Source organism: Equus quagga, chromosome 12 (assembly GCF_021613505.1).
Source record: "Equus quagga isolate Etosha38 chromosome 12, UCLA_HA_Equagga_1.0, whole genome shotgun sequence".
In the NCBI taxonomy this organism is placed as follows: Eukaryota; Metazoa; Chordata; class Mammalia; order Perissodactyla; family Equidae; genus Equus; species Equus quagga.
The window spans coordinates 18475576-18494665 of record NC_060278.1 but is presented as its reverse complement, the minus strand read 5'-3'; the positions used below and the strand labels follow the sequence as shown (position 1 = coordinate 18494665).

Genomic DNA, 19090 nt, shown 5'->3' with positions numbered 1-19090 from the left:
ATATTTTGCATGTCAATTATACCTCAATAAAACTGGGGGGGAAATGATTATCATTTAGTTGTGAAACAATAATAGCAAAGCTAATCAAAGAAAAATTGGAAAGTACCAAGGCCAACGGGCTTGGGCTGGGGTGTGATTCTAGTAGGAAAGGATGCAGAGGACTCACGGCTAGCTGTGCTCTCTCTCGGGGGAGAAAAAAGATGATAGCTTATGCCTTTCACTGTGTGGACGACAGAAAAATCTGGATTTCTATTCCTGCTTTCTCTCCCCAGCTTGAGTCACACATTTTGCTAGACACTTCTACTTATTTTCTCTTCAAACACATCTTCTAAGAGCAGTGGCCGCATGTACACCTCTGCATGTTCCCGCAGCTACTCAATAAAAAAGGAATGAAGGAGTTCACCTCTTTTGCAGACGGCACATGCAGAGAACAATTAGTGTAAAAAGGTATTAAAATAAAGGAATAGGGGCCAGCCCAGTGGTGTAGCGGTTAAGTGCACTCACTCTACTTTGGCAGCTGGGGGTTTTGCAGGTTTGGATCCCAGCTGCAGACCTAGCACAGCTCATCAAGCCACACTGTGGTGGCATCCCACATAAAATAGGGGAGGTCCCTGAGGCCTTCTGTACTAGTATCTCTGCAAGAGAGGTTAGCGGGCGAAGTCACATTTATACACCTCACTGCACGTGAGATGCGTTGGGATGAGAGAAGAAAAAGCCACATTCGATTGCCATGAACCTTTTTTTTTTAGGGTGTTTTTTTTTTTATTGTAGTAAAAAGCACAAAATATTAAATTTACCATCTTAACCATTTTTTTTTTTTCAGGAAGATTAGCCCTGAGCTAACTACTGCCAATCTTCCTCTTTTTGCTGAAGAAGACTGGCCCTGAGCTAACATCCGTGCCCATGTTCCTCTACTTTATATGTGGGACGCCTACCACAGCATGGTTTTTGTCAAGCAGTGCCATGTCTGCACCTGGGATCCGAACCGGCGAACCCCAGGCTGCTGAGAAGTGGAACGTGAGCAGTTGAACCACTGTGCTACCGGGCCAGCCCCCAATCTTAACCATTTTTAAGTGTACCGTTTGGTCGTGTTAAGTATATTTACGTTATTGTGCAACAGATCTCTGGAATCTTTTTATCTCGCAAAACTGAAATTGTATACCCTCAAATGCTTATGAACCTTGAAGAGCGACCCTGTCCACCGGTCAGTGAGGCCCAGGCAGGGTCCTGTCCCTGAGGCCATGAGGTGAATATTCTCTCCTTTGGAGAAGAGAGAGAAGTGGTACAGACAGAGCAGTGAAGCATCTTCTTCTTTGTCACACACTTAAAGGCTAAGTGGGCCTGTAAGAAACAAGATCATGGCCAATGGAGAGTTTAACCAAAATTCAAATGTGTTGCACATTCACAGGGACAAAAGATGTTATGTTCAGCTCTGGGTAAATTCATTGCCAACACCATCTGACAATAAACCATCCCTCATAGGATTTTAGTAGCCGGCCCCAAAGTCACTGTTGCTTCTCTTTTTAAATATTCAACATACCTTGGAATCCTGATACTATTTGGACCACATCTTCATACACCATTAGGGTCGCAGATCGTTCTGGAAGCAGGCCAAGGCTCAGTGAAGAAAACACTGCAGAAACAAAAATGGATATAAGGGAATTCTGTTAGGTAAATTCAAATACCCACTCTAATTTTGGGAGTACTCTGCCTTCTTTGTTTTCTCTGATTTCAACGCAATCAACAATATCGATTTTTGGTACTGTGACATAAGAAGAAATGTATATTTGGTCTCTGCCCCTGGTTCCTGACACAGAGCTCCTAAATTCCTTGTAATTTCATGAGTGATGGGGGATCAGAGCATCTTTTGCTCTAATGAGGTGACTCTTGGTAGATTCCTGGATGGCTTCAGGTTGGGGCTTGGTCACCAGAAAGACCAAGCCATGATTAGAAGCTTGGAACTCCTTGGAGCTCTGGGAAGGAGAGAGGGGCTGGAGATTGAGTTAATGATCGATTGTACCAACATGATGGAGCCTCCCAAAAGTATGGGGTTCGGGGAGCTTCTGGGTTGGTGAACACATCGACATGCTTGGAGGGTGCACACCCCAACTCCATGGGCACAGAAGCTCCTCCACTCAGGACCCTTCCAGATCTCAACCTGTGTACCTCTTCATCTGGTTGTTCATCTGTGTCATTTACAATATCCTTTATAATAAACTGGAAAATGTAAGTGTTTCCCTGAGTTCTGTGAGCTCTTACAGCAAATTATCAAACCCAAGGAGGGAGTCGTGGGAACACCTGATTTATAGCCAGTCGGTCAGAAGTACAGGTGACAACCTGGGACCTGCGTCTGATGTGGGGGACAGTCTCGTGAGACTGAGCCCTTAACCTGTGGATTCTACACTAACTCTGGGTAGTTAGTATCAGAACTGACTTGAATTGTAGGATGTTCAGCTGGTGTCCAGGGAGTTGGAGAATTGGTTGGTTTGAGGAAAAATCTCCACTTATTTGGTGTCAGAAGCGCTGTGAGTAGAGAAAAGGGAAACAGTTTCTCCTTTTAGTAGGATTAGCAAAAGACTTTCAAAATGCCACCACAGTACCGCAGTCTCTCATAACAACGGCTAACCCTACAATGGGCAACCATTTTTCATTTGTTAGAAATTTTTACAAGTATCTGAATCTCTTCATACTAGGAATATATCAAGGTACACACTATATGAGTGTAATACATAAAGTTAGATATTAACATTAAAAAATACTTTAAAAATACGTGCTTAGGTTAACGTGTTCCTCATTATAAAAGAATATTCTGCCCTATTCTGGAAACCAATAAGATGACAGAACTGGTGCTATTTTAAAATTCTCACTCAAGGACCTGAGGATTTTCGACTAAAAAACTCACAAAACCTACAAGTTTCTGGGTAGAACATGGATTTAAGACAAAACAAATAAAAGTAGTATGGAATAATAATCTCTAACATTACTGAACCCTTCCTAACATGTCAGACATTATTCTAAGTGCCTTAATTTGGCAATTTATTTAAATCTCAAAACAACTCTATGAAATAGGTATTATTAACATGCCCACTTGACAGGTAAGGAAACAGGTCTATATATAGGGAATTAACCTAAGGTCCCACAGCTGGTGAATAAGGAGCCAGGATTTGAACTCTGGGGTCTGCCCTCCACTGCTATGCCCCACAGACTCAAATTCTAAGGCTCCTTAGACTTTATCCAACTCAAGCCTCTAACTTTAAACAGGAGGAAAGTGAGGGCTAGAGAGGTGAAGTGGCCTTCTGGGAAGATATCAGGAACCAGAAATATCAAGTGCTAAGAATATCAATTGCTTAGCGCTGCTGGCTCTTCATAGTGCCAGAGAAGACCAGAGAGCTGGCCTTGGACATGACCCCTCTTTTCACAGACTCCTTACATGGTCAATTTATTGAGCTGCCACTCTATGCATGCTCACTGCCGGATCCTGTGGAAAAGATCAGCGTTGGAGGCAGTCTGTGCCTTCAAGGGTTCCACATTAGAAGGGGACTCGGACACACAACAAATAGTCATATGAGAAGTAGAATGTGGCCAGCACCATGAGGAAGATCACCTTGGTGCTATGGAAAACCATCTGGTGGTTCCTCAAAATATTAAAAACAGTTACCAGATGACCCAGCAATTCCACTCCGAGAGAACTGAAAATCATATTCACACAAAAGCTTGTACACAAATGTCCATAGCAGCAGCAGTCAGAATAGCCAAAAAGTGCAAACAAGTCAATAGACATCAACTGATAACAGATAAATAAAATGTGGTCTATCCATACAGCAGTATATGGTTTACTCATAAAAAGGAATGAAGCATTGATTCATGCTGCCACATGGAGGCACCTTGAAAACATTATGCTAACTGAAAGACACCAGACACAAAGGCCACATTTCGTAGGATTCTCCTTATCTGCAGGGTCCAAAATAGGCAAATCCATAAAGAAAGAGAGGAAATGAGTGGATGCCAGGGACTAAGGGGTGTGGGATATAGCAAGTCAAAGCTCATGGGTATGGGGTTTTTTGGGGTGAAGAAAATATTCTGGGATTAGATAGTGGTGATGGTTGTACAACCTTATGAATTACATACTTTAAAATGGTGAATTTTATGGTATATGAATTATATCTCAAATACAAAAAAAAGGAAAAGAATAAAAAAAGAATTCATCTTGGGGGTTCAAAGTTGGGAGAGAAATCCACAGCAGGTTGGGGAGGGAGCATCAGATATGGAGCGTGAGCCAGGACTACAGGGAGGAACTGGAACTCCTGCATGACCATTTCAAAGGTAACCATAACCTTCTTTAACAATGATCCCTTCACCCAATGGCCCTGGGTGCCTAATGGTCAGGAAGAAAGGACTGATTGTTGTAACAATGTTGCCTGCAGGAAACACCTCACCTCCAATCTCAGGCTAGTGTTTCGCCCTCTGCCTCTCCAAGTGCAGACGCCTGGACCACCCTGGTCCATTAGAGAGCTCACACAGATCCTGAATGGCATTTCCTGGGCCCTGAAAACTTTCGCTGACTGGTCTGGGGACTCTGAGCTCTGACGTCACCTGTGATCAGTCTCTCGAGATGTGTCTGACCATCGTAGGGTGATTTGTAAACATTTCTCACCTACAACATTTGGGACTTCCATACATAAGGCATCGGCGCTAGCAAACTGTTTCTCAAACTTTATTTTGTATAGGAGGAAAAAGGATTTCTTGTAAGAGTATGCTGTGTGGCAGCAGAGGCACCAGGGGGGGCTTCCTGGAGTGAGAGGTACCACAGACCTCAAACCGAGCAGGTCTCCTCACACCAAACAGGTGTTTATTTTTTTGATAAGTAGAGAGAAAGGAACATTTAACTCCATCTGAGAGAGGAAGGAAGACTTCAGGGAGCAGTAAACAGCCACGCTGGACATTAAAGGAGAGAGGACAAGCTTGCAAAGAGAACAACGGTAAAGGAAAAATAGTGCGGACACACACAGAGTGGGAGAAATGTCAGATTCCTCCAGAGAATGACGAATTGCCCAGGATGACTAGATCATGAGATATGTAAGGGGGAAGCAGCTAGGGGAGGAGAGTGGTTGTTGTGTTTTGTGTGTGTCTGTATGTGTGTGTGTGTGTGTGTGTATTTAAGACACTGTTTGTCTTTAAGACACATGGAGGCTGTTCTGAAGGGGCAGACTGATCTGGCCAGGGGCTGCTCCAATAGTCCTGGCCCATTGCAAAAGGCCTGGGCTAGGGCAATGGCTAGGAGATGGAAATAATTAAGGTGTGGAACTATAGTCTTCAGTGGATGGATTATATTTTCTATAGCTAAATTTGTTTTATCTGTTTGCCAAAGGTAAAGGGCGCTCTCCTTATGCGGGGTTCTCCCCTCCCCAATCTATACCTCCTTCCTTGAAAGGGAAAAAGGATGCACATCTTCCAGGAACTATTGTTAGGGATGAAAAAAAAGAGATCCATTCCAAAATCTTGTAAGAATGCTTATGCAAACAAAACCATGTATGCATGTGTAGTAAAGAAAGGATTTTTTAGTTTTAAATCTTTAACATATTTTAGAAGAGGCTCTCCACTCTTCTCTCTTCCTTGCCCAATTATCGCCAAAAGACCAAGTGTTAGTCTTGACCGCCAAAAATACGCATGAAAATAATAGTTTACTCTGCTTTTCACAACAGACCAGTCTAACTTTTGGTCACATTTTCTGTTAGAGTCTACTTAAGAGTACCTTTGTTGTGTTGAAAAGGCGAGCAGACAAAAATACTCAAAGACACAGGAGGGTCCCTGAAAATTATTCAGTCTAATTAATTTAGTTTTAGAATTGAGAAAAATGGGCCCAGAAAGGCTTGATGGGCCCACATATGTGGGGCTATCTGGGGGCAGGCAGGCCTAGAACCCAGGTGTCTTCACACCTCATCCAAAACTCTTTCAATTAAACCACATTATTTCCATTTTTTGACTCCTTTAAGAAAATGGACATTATGGAAATCGTTGCTTTTTATCAAATGATCATGTTAACACAGTGAAGTGAATGTAATTAAAGTAAAGTTGATCTTCATTATTTGTGGATTCAGTATTTGCGAATGTGCCTACTCACTAAAATTTATTTGTAACCCCCAAATCAATACTCGTGATGCTTTAAATGCGTATGTAAAGAGTGGTCAAAAATTTGAGTTTTCTGATGCACACGTTCCCAGCTGAGGTTGACCAAGGCGATGCTCTGCCTTCTTGTTTCAGCTCTCATCTTATAAGCGTGCTCTGTGCGATCTATTTAGCTCCAAGTTTCTTGCATCCTTGCGCTTTCTGTTGGTGATTTCACTGTGTAAAATGGCCCCCAAGTGGAGAGCTGTCTGGTGTTCCCAAGAGAAGAAAGGCTGGGATGGGCCTTCTGGAGAAAATACATATGCTAGGTCAGCTTCACTCAGGCAGGAGTTACAGTGCTGGTAGCTGTGAGTTCAATGTCAATGAACCAAAAATACATATTAAATAAAGTGTCTTTAAACAGAAGCACACAGAAAACAAGGTGATCTATTGATCAGTTGACAAAATGTGACCAGAGGCTCACAGGAACACAACCCTACATTTCCCCTAGAAGCATCAACTCAGTATTCACTAATTCAATGTCGCGGTGACTTTATAGAACATAACTACTGTGAATAGTGAGAATCGACTACACTTTGCACTGCCACTCTCCTAGCAAAGGCGGAGTTATGGTCTCCAGATACCATTTAAACATCTCTGGGTTGTTTCCAGTGATTTCTCAAGGTGAAAAATAGGGGAGGTCAAATATTTTCTTTAGATATAACCTAATAAAGATCACCTCTCCTACTTTGTTGGCCTTCTCAGGGTTCTGTGTCAGGCCCACTTCCCTCCACTCTTTGGATGAGGGCATGGTTTTGATTCTCACCTCAACACTGCTAATGACCCCTGAACTACACCTCTCGAAACCCCCTGAACCCCCAAATCATTTCAAACTAAAGGCCAAATGCACGTGGTGTCCCAGAGGCAGTTCAAATCCAGTCTACCCTACCCTAAGCTCGTTATCAACTATGACCCAACACTCATGCCTTTCCTCCCATCTTCTCTACCTCCTCAGCATCTGCATCCATCTCGCCTGAGCCCCAAGCTTGGGAAGAGGGGTGCGCACAGGGAGGAGGAAGGGGGTTTCTTTTAACCTACTGTATCCGTTGGGTCAACTTCAGGGAACCGTAGTGTGGCAGGTCTCCCAATTCCATCACCTCTCTGTTCTATTCACTCTATCACCAGCCAGAAACCCAAGATTCAGTTCACATTTCTTCTAACTCATCTTTTCCCTTACCTTGCTCCCATCCACTCCTCAAGACTTTCTGGATTTTGCCTGCTAAATACCTCCCAGGTTTATCCCCCTTTCTCTAAAATTTCTGTAAATGATCTCCTTAGTTGTATCTATATCAACTCTACTTTCCATAGCTCATAAAGCAGTGGTCTCAAACTTTGGTGAACACTTTTGTCCATGAGAAGGTGGAATTGCTCGTTAATATGCAGATTCCTGAGTCCCCCTAGCCGGATTGAATGGTTGAGTCCTAGAATCTGTATGTTTTTACAAGCACCTCCTGATGCTAACATCTATTCATCCTCAAGACCCAGCTCCCCCTGTCCCCTCCAAGAAGCCTCCATTCACTCACCTACACTGGTTAACGTTCCTCTCCAGCCTCCCCTGCATACACAGACACTGAAATCCATCAGAGCATTTATCCCGTTAGATGGAAAAGGCTTCTGTGGCTGACTTCATAACTAAACTGTAAACTCCCTAGGGGCAAGTTCTGTGTCTCTAGAGCTGTATTCTCAGTGCCCAGGGCAGTGATGGCACACAGTAGATACTTAATAACTATACATTGAAGTAAAGAGAGTTTTGTGAATGAGGGTAGATGCTGGGGCTTCATAAGACAGCAGGGACCCTGATGGGGTGTGTCTAGCATGCAGTGGCACAGAGATGAGCACTAACTTTGGGATTTTGACAAATACTGTGCCAGGTGCTACATATCTCTTGAGCACCTACTGTGTTTTAGGCTTCGTAAGGCCGTTTACATATGTTAACTACTTTTTAATCAGAACCACTCTACGAGGTGGTATCAGCTCCCTTTTAGAGATTGGCGTCGAAGCTAGAGGGACTCAAGAACAGACTGGGAGGCAGAACCTATGTCAGTCTGTTTCTAAAACCCACGCTGCCCCCACTCCCCAGGCAGCATCTCCTCCAGCTCTAAGCCCATCCTTGCCACTCACCCAACCTTGGTGCCGACAGATGATGTGGTCCAGGCACCAGATGGTGCGTGAGGTGAGAGGACCATCTGCTGCCCACTTACCTACCCCGTCCCAAGCTGAATCTACGTCAGGCACCATCCTTGCCCCTTGTTGTGGACAGACTGCTTTGTAGCTGTGAATGGTCACGATCATGTGATGTCATTTATAATAAGATATATCTATTTGGTCTTGGTCCCATTCCTGGCTCAGAGTTCCTAAAACCCTTGGAATTTCCTCAGTGATGAGAGGAATAAAGGTGTCTTTTGTTATTCATACCAAGCCCCTTTCAACCACACCAGAGGTTATGTTAATGTAGCGGTTTTCAGACAGCATGGAAGGATGGGGGCTGGTCGCCAGGGGAGTCAACCATGTGATCAGAGGGTTAGAACTTTTGGTCCCATCTCCTGACCACTGAGGAGGGAAGAGGGGCTGGAGGTTGAATCAAATGCCGATGGCCAATGATTTAATCAATCATGCCTATGTAATGAAGCCTCTATAAAAAATCAAAAGGGAGGGGTTCAGAGAGCTTCCAGGTTGGTGAACCCATGGAGGTGCTGGGAGGGTGGCGCACCTGGAGAGGACACAGAAGCTGTGTGTGCCCTTTCCCACATACCACACATCTCTTCCTTTGAATAGCCTTTGTAATAAAGTGGTAATCTAATAAGTAAACTGTTTCTCTGAGTTCTATGAGCCACTCTAGCAACTTAATCGACCCCAAGGAGGAAGTCATGGACACTTCTGCTCCATAGGTGGTCAGTCAGAAGCACAGGTGCCAACCTGGACTTGTGATTGGCATCTGAATTGGGGTGGGGGAGGCAGTCTTGTGGAATTGAGCCCCTAACCTGTGTGAGCTGACGCTAGCTCCAGGTAGGTAGGCTCAGAACTGAATTAAACTGTAGGATGCCCAGCTAGTGTTGGAGAATCTGAGAACTGCTTGGTGTTTGGAAAAAAACCCATACCTCAGGTGATCAGAGGTGCAGGAAGTGAAGAATTGAGAGGAGGTAAGAAGGGGAAAAGAGGAAGATAGTCTCGCCATCACCCGCCACCTCTTCGGACAGCCCTGATCTCAGGCCCGTGAAGCAGAAGGAGGAAGCTCCATTCCAGAGCACTGTCTGATGCCATGCTGCTACTTACAATCAACAAGATACAAAACGGAACACTGGGGAAGCGAGCAGACACTCTAAGCCTTTGATTCCGTTGTGTGTGCAGAATAACGTGCAGCCCCGACCAGCTTCATGCCAGATCCCACCATTCCTTTACATAAGAGGCCCCAAAAGCAGAGACTAAACCAGTATTTTCCTGATTGTCTGACTTCCACTTTCAAAATTGTTTCTGTGTCTGACTCCACCACTAGCCCGACCACGAGCTCTGTTTTGAGAAAAAAGACCGCCTTACCAGGTAATCTGATTGGCTTCCATGGGGCAGAGTTTGGCACGTAGGCATGCTTCGTGGCAGTGACAATCAACTGACTGCCCAGCTTATATTGGAACTTGATGAAGGCGACGCCATCTGTCCCTGAGGTACCAGAGGCAATGGAGACCTGATTGGTGAAAATTTCAATGAGCGCATCTGGGACGGGCTGATGTGTGCTGGCGTCACTGATGTGGACCTTCAGCGTGACCTCTGCAAGAAGGAGAAAGCAACAAAGAACAACTACTGTTAATTAATTGGGCCACTTCAAGAGCGATTCCATTTTAACTGTGATAGGAGGTGGAAAGCGGTATGGGTTAAGAAAATCTAATCTACATCGAAAATGGGAATCATTTTAACCAGGGAAAACTTTACACAATTTCCTATTTTCTTCAGAACCACTGCTGGTCCCAAACTGCTTTCCTCTGGCTCTTCCTTGCTCACACCGACACATAATTGAGAGAAGAATTCTATCCCTTTAAGACATTATGCAACACACACAATACTTTTTTTATTCCTCTGAGCATTACTGGCAAACACAGCCCAAACAAGGCTGGGCTGCCCCAGAAGAGCCTGCAGGCTCTAAGATTTGCAGCCATATTCTTCAACAGTCCTGGCGAACATGGATATGGGCAACCCAGGCTCGCTGTGCTGGTAATTATGAAGACTAGACCGAAAAGTGGTCCAAAATACCTTTAAAAGGGAGGACCCAAAGAGTGGGAGATGAGAAGGTGAGAGGAAGAAAAAAATAAAAAGTAGACATTTGAAAAGATTGATGAAGTTGAGTTAGTAATATTGGCAAAAACAGATAATGAATGTGGGAAAGCGACAGATCCAAATTAAAGGTAAAAAATTAAAATGGAATGGATAATTTTCATTTATTCATGAAAGAGATGTTGACTGAGCTGTAACTCTGTGCCTAGAATTGTGAGTAACTGTGCAAACTACAGTGGTAAAGAAAAGTGCGTGGACAGGCAGGTGCCATGCCTGGGGTACATTTGGTGCAGGCAGGAGGGGAGCACTTACGGAACAGCATGTGCAAAGGCTCAGGGACAAGAAAAAGCCTTGCTTCCTGGAGAAACAGAAACAGGTTCTGAAAGCTGGATGGAGAGTGTGAGGGATATGAGGCTCAGTGAGAGACAAGGCTAGAGGGGCAAGTAGGGGCCAGATCATTCACGGCTTTAGAAGTGACCTAAAGGATCACTCTTTATTCCAAGGGCAATGGGAAGTCAGAGAGGAACAGAAACCCAATTTGCTATAGGAACATTTGGCTCTGGGTGAAGGACCCACCCAGGAGAGGCAAGACTGGAGACTGCGCATCCAATTAAGAGGTCTCTGTAATAACCCAAGAAGAGATGGTGGTGGACCTGGCTCCAGCATCACGGTGGATATCAATTAAAGGACGCCAACTCCAGAACGATGTTCCAGAACAATCAGAAGTGTATCATGCTCCAATAAACCCCTTTTGCTTAGGTGTGAAGGGAGTGCATGATGCCCAGTGACATAAGTCCACTTGGCCACTCATAGGCTCTCCTTGTCATACATTTTGAGCCGCCTCAGATCTGAAAGCCCTATTGGTGACTTGGGAGAAGGATTTGGGGCAAGGAATAGCAAAGAACTACCAGGTGACAAGGGGGGCTCATGTCTACAGAACCTACAGAGGCTCATGTACAGAAGCTACAGTGGTCTGGCTCAGAGGACAGACCACCAATGAGGCTGGCCAAGGCTGGCTGGGGGAGTGCCCGACAGTGAGGGGAGGAGGTGGCAGAGCTGGCCGTGTGGGAACTGCCCACTAGCTCCTCCTCTAGAGTCCTAAGTTTCAACCTCCGCTCCATCAAGTTCTAGCCATGTGGCCTTGGGCAAGTTACCGGTCCTCTCCAGGTCTCAGTTTCCTCATCTACAAACTGGGGATGACCTCAACAGGTCTCAACATCCAGGCAGAGATATCTGGTGTAATGCTTGACAGAGGAAACCAAACACAGGCTATGACCATTACACTATTCCAATGACTGTGCTTGAAAGCATTTGGTCATAGGGTCCGAGGTGCCAGGAGGGGCACAGGAAGGGAGCTGGAGGGGAGAAAGGAATAAAACACAGTGGAGGGATGGGACGCCCCTCTCAGGGGGTAATAACTTTATGTCGAAAGCTCTTCCTTCATTGGGGCAACCACATCGAGAAGAACTTCTTTTGGTTCACGAACCTCTGTCTTGGTAACTTGCCAGCTATCTTATGATACTAAAGCAAAGTTCAGTCGGTCAATCATTTTCTCCCCCATTTTTTCACATACTGACTTAATACATTTCTGGACTAGATGACCATAAAGAACAGCTAAAGAATCTTACACGTAGGTACTATAGATCTGTACCAAACAAATCTCTCAAAACCCCATACAGAGAAGAAAGAGAAATGCTACAAAAATGGAACCTGGCTACTCATACTATAGAAGCAAAAACTAATGCCAAAAGAGGGAGAAAATCAACATCCTGAAAACCAAGGATATGACATTACAAAATATATTTAGTCTATTCCCCCAATCTTAGTGTTATCTTAGTGCACATTTGCAGGACGCACGCCACACACGTGTTTTCTTATTTAACCCGGTCTTCCTCGTCCCCAGGTGGTGTGCAAAGCTCTAACATAAACGAACTCATCTCTCATTATATTCACACAGCAGAAATCCGCTGGGATAGGGCAAGTGGGAAAGCAGCTTTGGAGGGCTGCGTCGATGATTTGTGTCATTTTAAGGTAATGCAACATTTATTAACAGTTGGGATTACAAGGTTTCTGCTCTCACTTCACTGTGTTCTGAGGAGCCAAAAGCAGTTGAGACTGGGAGAAAGCTAAAGAATTTTGGAATAAAAAGAGAAAGAGAGAGTTTTACCATAATCAACATCCTAGATTCTACCGCTTGAATTTCCTCTAATACGGAAAGCCTAGTTTATGGTCTGCAATTGTATACTTTGAAAGAGATAATCAGCTGCTTCTTTGGATAGGATAGGATGGGAGAAGATGACAGTACGGTTAGGTAATTATCACAGACCACTGCGGTATCATTTTTATAGAGTAACATCTAGAATTAGGTTATCCATTCAACCAGCAAACAAAATTATTCCTACCAGGGGAGTAATCTTATGACTAGGTAAGGCACTCCTTACTAACGGCTGCTCTCATTTTGCTGGTAAAAGGAAGACCCTATAAATGGCCCCAGACCTAAACAGGCATGAAGATGCGCCACCTACCTTTGGCCAGCGAGAGCTTAGAGATCCTGCCAGGCTGGGGCATCTGATCACTAAATCGAAACTGGGACCTCGTTCTTTTACTCCTCACCCTGCACATCCATCACCAACTTCTGCTCATTTTGATTCCAGAATATGTATCTCAGAGCAGGCCTTTCTTTCCCATCCCTGTTAACGCTGCCCTATTTCAGGCCCTTGCCATCTTCCACCCAGACCCCTACTCAGCCTCTTCACAGAAACTGCCACTGTCTTCAGGCCTGCCCCGAAATCCCACTAAAGCCAGAGGGAGGCATCTGAAATACCCATCTGACCACCTCCTGTCCCCCTTCGAACCCTTTAGGGCCCCCCCACCAAACATGGCCAAGCACCCAACATGGCTGGCTGCCTGTTTTTGGATGGTCCAGGAGCTAAGAATGCTTTTTACACTTTTAAATGATTGAAAAAGAAATGCAAAGAGCAACAGTTCATGTCACAGGAGCATTACCTGGAACTCAAACTTCTGTGTCCGTAAATAAAGTTTGATCGGCACACAGCCACACACATTCACATATTGTCTAAGGCAGTTTTTGCGTTACAATGGTGGAATCCAGAAGTTTTGACAGAGAGCATATGGCCTGCAAAGCCTAAACTATTCATTTTTGGCTCTTTAAAGAAAATATCTGCCCACCTCTGACCTGCAGCACACAGTTCAAGGCGTCCACGGTCCTCCACCATCAGGCCCCATCTGATCCCCACACACCACCCGCAGGCCCCCAGACACCATCCCTTTGTTTTCCCATTTCCTTCTTCCTTCCTGCTGCTGCTTCTCATCTTTGTAGGAAATTTCTTTCTCCAACTTGACTGTCACGTTGCTAATTCCTATTCATCTTTTGGAAAACCCGAGTTAAGGTTTATTCAAGAAATTATTCCCCACTCACCAACCTCTTGCGACAATGGGTTGGAGGGGCCCTCATCTCCCCAACACGGAAAACTGTATATACTGACACTGCTCCTTCTCCATTTCCATTTCAGTCGGTACTCATTGTAGGCTGACTATGTGGTAGACAACAGACAACGGTGATCCGACCCCCGACCTTGAGGAGCTTTCAAGATTCAGTAAGTACCAAGTTTAATTAGGAACTGGGAGAATGCCTCCAAGGAAAACTGGGTACCACAGGACAGCCCAGTGCAGGGGAGACCTACTTTCAACTGGGTGGTCAGGGAAGGCCTTTTGAGGCGGTGTCATTAAGCTCAAGCCTGAGGACATACAGGAACCAGCCAGGCACAGAGGCGCAGGCAGAGGGTCAAAGGCCCTGAGGTGGGAATGCCCTGGTTGCTTGACCTGAATGAAACCCAGCGTGGAGGGAGATGTCAGAGCACAGCCAACCATCCCCCAACACTGTGCTGTCCAGTACAGGAGACGCTAGCCACAGGTGGGAACATACATTTGTGTTTAAATTAACTAAAATTAAATTAAATTAGAAATTGAGCTCCTTGGTTACACTGGGCTCATTTCAAGTACTAGCAGCCACATGTGGCTAGCAGCTGCTGTATTGGACAGCACAGAGAGAACACTGCCATCATCTCAGAAAGTGCTATTGGACAGTGTGGATAATGTATCACAAACTCTCGTCTCAGAATCTGAGTAGAGAACTCCAGGGTATCCAAATAGTTCCAGGAACCCCTAAGGGAAATACATCCGAGTGCAATGCTAAAGCAGTGTCTCAGCAGCCCTCACGGATGGATCTGACCTTCACGTGAGGTCCTCATAGTGACTTCAAAGGCTCTCTGTGTTCTCCTCCCCTCAACCAAATGACATCCCTGCCCTCCTTTCCTGCATCTTCCCCCACTCAGGGACGGAGAGGCCAGCATGCTCTGAACATGCTTTGCACCGACTGTTTCCTTGCTGGGCTCACTCTCCCCTCATACCCATCCCCACAGTTCACTCCTGCACCTCCTTCAGGCTCTGCTTAGACGTCATCGCCTGAATGCGGCCTTACTGACCACGGGCTATTTTAAAAAAATTTTTCTTACAGAAATTTTAGAAAACATAGAAAAGTAGAAAGAACAGTATGAGGAACTCCCTGCACTAATAAACAAGTTTCAAATATCAACTTTCTACAATACTTTTCTCAATTATTGGCCTACTAGCTGATTCTTCCTTCCTTCCTTCCTCCTTCCTTCCTGCTTTCATCCCTTCCTCCCTTCCTTCCTCCCTCCCTCTCTTCTCTTTTTTTGCTGGAACATTCTGAAACAAACCCTAGACATCATATTAGGTCACATTATTTCCCTACAAATATTTCAGCTTACAACAGATAAGGAATTTTAAAAAACATATCCAAAATGCCATCATCATACCCAATTCCTATCACAATCTCTTTATATCATCTCATACCCAGAAAGTATTCAATTTTCTCTGATTATCTAAAAACAATTTTTTTACAATTCTGACCATCCTACCTAAAATGTCCATCGCGACCTCACTCTGCACTTCTGATGTTATCTTGCTCTGCTTTTTCTTTCGCGCATTACACTTATCCATTCTAATATGTTACAATTTACATGTTTATTAACTGTCTGACTCTTCCAGAACGGAAGCTTTGAACGAGCTGTTTTGTCTGTTTCTTTCATCTTCCTTATTCCTGCGTCCCAAGGACAGAGAACAGTGTCTGCCACAGGGCCGCCACTCAATGTATGTTGAATGAATCCCTGAGACTACCAGGCATTTCTGGACATCCTCTGGTACATGGCCTAAACATTCCTGGTTTTTATTGTTGTTCCATTTACTTCTTATTCATTATTGTTTTAAATAGATACCATCCAAATTCATCTGAGAAGCACTCATCAATTCAGATAACTAATCAGTTGTACTTGATCAGAAAATATTTATTGATCAGCTACTGTATAGTGTGACAGTAGGTACTGTGGGAGATTCAAAAAAGAAGAAGAAAAAAAGATATGACTCCAGTTTTTAAGGAGTTTACCGGTTTTTGGGGGAGGGACAGGGTGGGGGAAGGTGAGACCCACCCATATGCCAGAGAACAAAAAGGATGAAACTGGGTAAGACAGAGTAAAAAATATAGCTAAGAAGAGACTTATGAGTTCTGGAGTTTACAAATGAAAACAAAAACAAGCAAAGAAAAAAGATCTGGAAGTATCTATAGACATAGAGGTGATGCGGAGGTGACAGTAAAAGATTTAAAAAGGGGTACCCATACTGTTGAACTGGAATGGGTTGGCTATGTGGGTATGTGCTGCAGGAATACTGGCCTTGATTCCGGTTTATCAAGTTGGAGGAGGCTTCTTGGAAGAGATGAAAATTGAAGCTGAGACTGGAGGGTCGGGTAGCTTGGGAAGATGGGTCTTGTGGCCAACACAGCATCTTCTGAACAGCCTTCCTCCATGTGAGTATGTTCTCACATCACGTTTGGCCTAAAGCAGTAGCCAGAAACTTGTTTTCCCAGCCTCCCTGGTAGCTAAGATGCAGAAGGGGCCTTGGCTCTGCTAACCTGATGCCTTCATGCTGGATTCTGAATTGGAATACAGCCACAGAAAGCAGCCGGGGCTTTTTCTGACCACTGGGGCCACGGAGGAGGCATCTGGTTTGGGAGGCGGCAGGGCAAGCTGCCCTGTCTCAGGGCGGGGGAGGGAGACGGTGTTCTGGGCTCAGTCTCATCCTGTGGCCCCGTGTTGTTCTGGCTGCCAGCCTCGTCCTCCTGGGAGTGCTGTGAGCTACCTAAAAGCTTTAATAAATGTCTTTTCTGGGTAAACTACCTAGAGTGGGTAGTGGCGTCTGCACTCCTCAGTTTCTCTGCTTCCTGGCATGACACTACATGGCTGAGGACCATCTCCTTAAAATTACACCCACCTGCCTCTCCTCCCACCCCCTGGCCTTCCTTTTCAGTATCTGTGATGGCTAATTTTATGTGTCAACCTCACTGGGCCACGAGATGCCCAGGTATTTGGTCAAACACTATTCTGGGCATTTCTGTGAGAGTGTTTTTGGATAAGATTAACATTTAAATCAGTAGACTTTGGGTAAAGATCACCCTTGCCAATGTGGGTGGGCCTCATCCAATCAGTTGAAGGTGTGAACAGAACAAAAAGGCTATCCTTTCTCTCGGTAAGAGAATTCCTCCTGCCTGACAGCCTTTGAACATCAGCTTTTTCCTGCTTTCACACTTGCACTGAAGCACTGGCCCTTCCTGGGTCTCAAGCTTGCCAGCCTTTGGACTGGAACTACACCATCGGCTCTCCTGGGTCTCCAGCTTGCTGACTCAACCGGCAGATCTTGAGACTTGTCAGCTTCCATAATCGATGAGTCAATTCCTCACAATAACTCTTTCTATATATACATTTGCAGTCATTCCCTGCTTAACGATACGGATACATTCTGAGAAATGCGACTTTAGGCGATTCCATTGTTGTGTGAACATCATAGTATAGTCCACTACACACCTAGGTTGTACAGTACTGATCTTATGGGACTATCGTTGTTTATGTGGTTCATTGTTGACTGAAACATTGTTAGGCTGTGCATGACTGTATATCCTCTTGGTTTTGCTTCTCTGGGGAATCCTGATGAACACAGTACCTACCATGGGTTCCAATTCTGCCTGCTCATGGTGAGTAGACCCCGGGAGTGTGCTACACACTCTTACTCAGTGAATTATTTCACGATCAGGAATTCAGCCACGGCCTCTAAAGCATTCTCCGCAAATTTTCATCAGCCAGCGGTAGAGTCAAGAAGGAAGAAACGAGTGCTCAGGCATTATTCCTCTGCTAGGATTCAGAGCTCCTTTGCTCTTGGCAAACACGAAGAGTTGGTTCTGTGGGCACGAGCTAGCCCATTTTAAGTAGTACAAAGAGAGCTTCTGCTTTGTGGGTAGCAAACTAAACATTATCTTTCAGCCCAGCATTATCTTTTAGTCATTTCCTTTCTATCTGGCACAGATTTAGAACTAAATGCAACAAGGCTGTTTCAAATTGTTGGCTTGAGAAAAGGCACCACTAAGTAGCAAGTTTAGAGCAAGCAAATGGCAGGGACAAGAGGAAGAAGTCACGGTACATCCTTCATGGGGACACCGAGAACCCCAATCAGGATTTAACAGAACTGCCTGCCAACACCGAGAGGCCACGTGGAAAGCATGTTTTGTTCTTTCTTCTCCCCCTTCATCTTCCAGTAATAATTTATACCTTTAGTTATATTTCTACAAATGACAGAAAGCATTTATTTTATAACTTCTCATCCAAATTCCAAAACCAACATTCTCCAATTCCCTCTTACACTCACGAGCTGACGTGGATCTCCAGATCGTGGAGTCCTTTGTGGTTTTCACTGGGAACAGAGCTAGAACAGCTCCCACCTGCTCCTGGAACAGACTCCACCTCTCCGTTTTCACAGCTATTGTGACAAACTCTGGCTTCATCTTGGAAGGGAAAGTAAAGTTTGCGGTCGCCATCTTTTTTTATTTTTTGGTTTGTTCCGGTGAAGTTTTTGGCGTCCTCTGACCGTTTTTCATTCCCTTTTATAATCTCTCAAATTGGCCTTTGTTCTGGGATTTTAATTTTTTCTTTCCTTTTGGCTTTTAGAGCCGTTGGTTTCCACAGCAACCCACCCAGTTGGGAAACCAGTATTGGCTGAGTTGCCCATAGAGGCCCTGCAGAAAGAAAGTCCATTTCCACCAGCAGATCAAGCAAAGGAACTTATCCCGCGTTGCCAGGAACCCCTGTGGCTGCCCACTGCCAGGGAACACAGCGGACAAGGGACTCAATCTACTCAGCCTCCAGCACTATGATTACCTATATTTACCCCAAATTCAGGAGCATCACAATGGCTTTCCATCTCTTAAATAAAATGCTAAAAAATTACTTGATCATTTAAAAACATTTCCAGATGGGAGGTTATTTTAAAAATGTTACTAGACCCTTGCTCCAAGAGATTTTGCCCCATGGTATTTGGTGCTGACATTTTACAATATCAGTACATTCACAGAATTCCCACGTCTTTATACAGCAACTGCAGGCACATTCTAGGATGCCCAACGTGCTACAGGGCAGCTTTCTATCCATTTACTTTATTTCTTTTATAAACATGAAAGGTTTATTTTACTTTGCAGTATGATGAAATTAGAATGACTTTGTTACACTAGAGTTTTCTT

At 44.6% G+C, this 19090-nt stretch overlaps 1 protein-coding gene across 1 annotated transcript in view; it reads right to left on the bottom strand.

Moving 5' to 3' along the window:
- FAM171A1 (family with sequence similarity 171 member A1) overlaps positions 1-19090 on the bottom strand; it is a 131889-nt gene that overhangs the window by 48318 nt on the left and 64481 nt on the right. The window contains exons 2-3 of the mRNA XM_046679965.1: positions 9700-9927; positions 1541-1633 (exon numbers count right to left, since the gene is read on the bottom strand). Coding sequence (XP_046535921.1) covers positions 1541-1633; positions 9700-9927 — 321 coding nt within the window. The remainder of the gene's footprint in view (positions 1-1540; positions 1634-9699; positions 9928-19090) is intronic.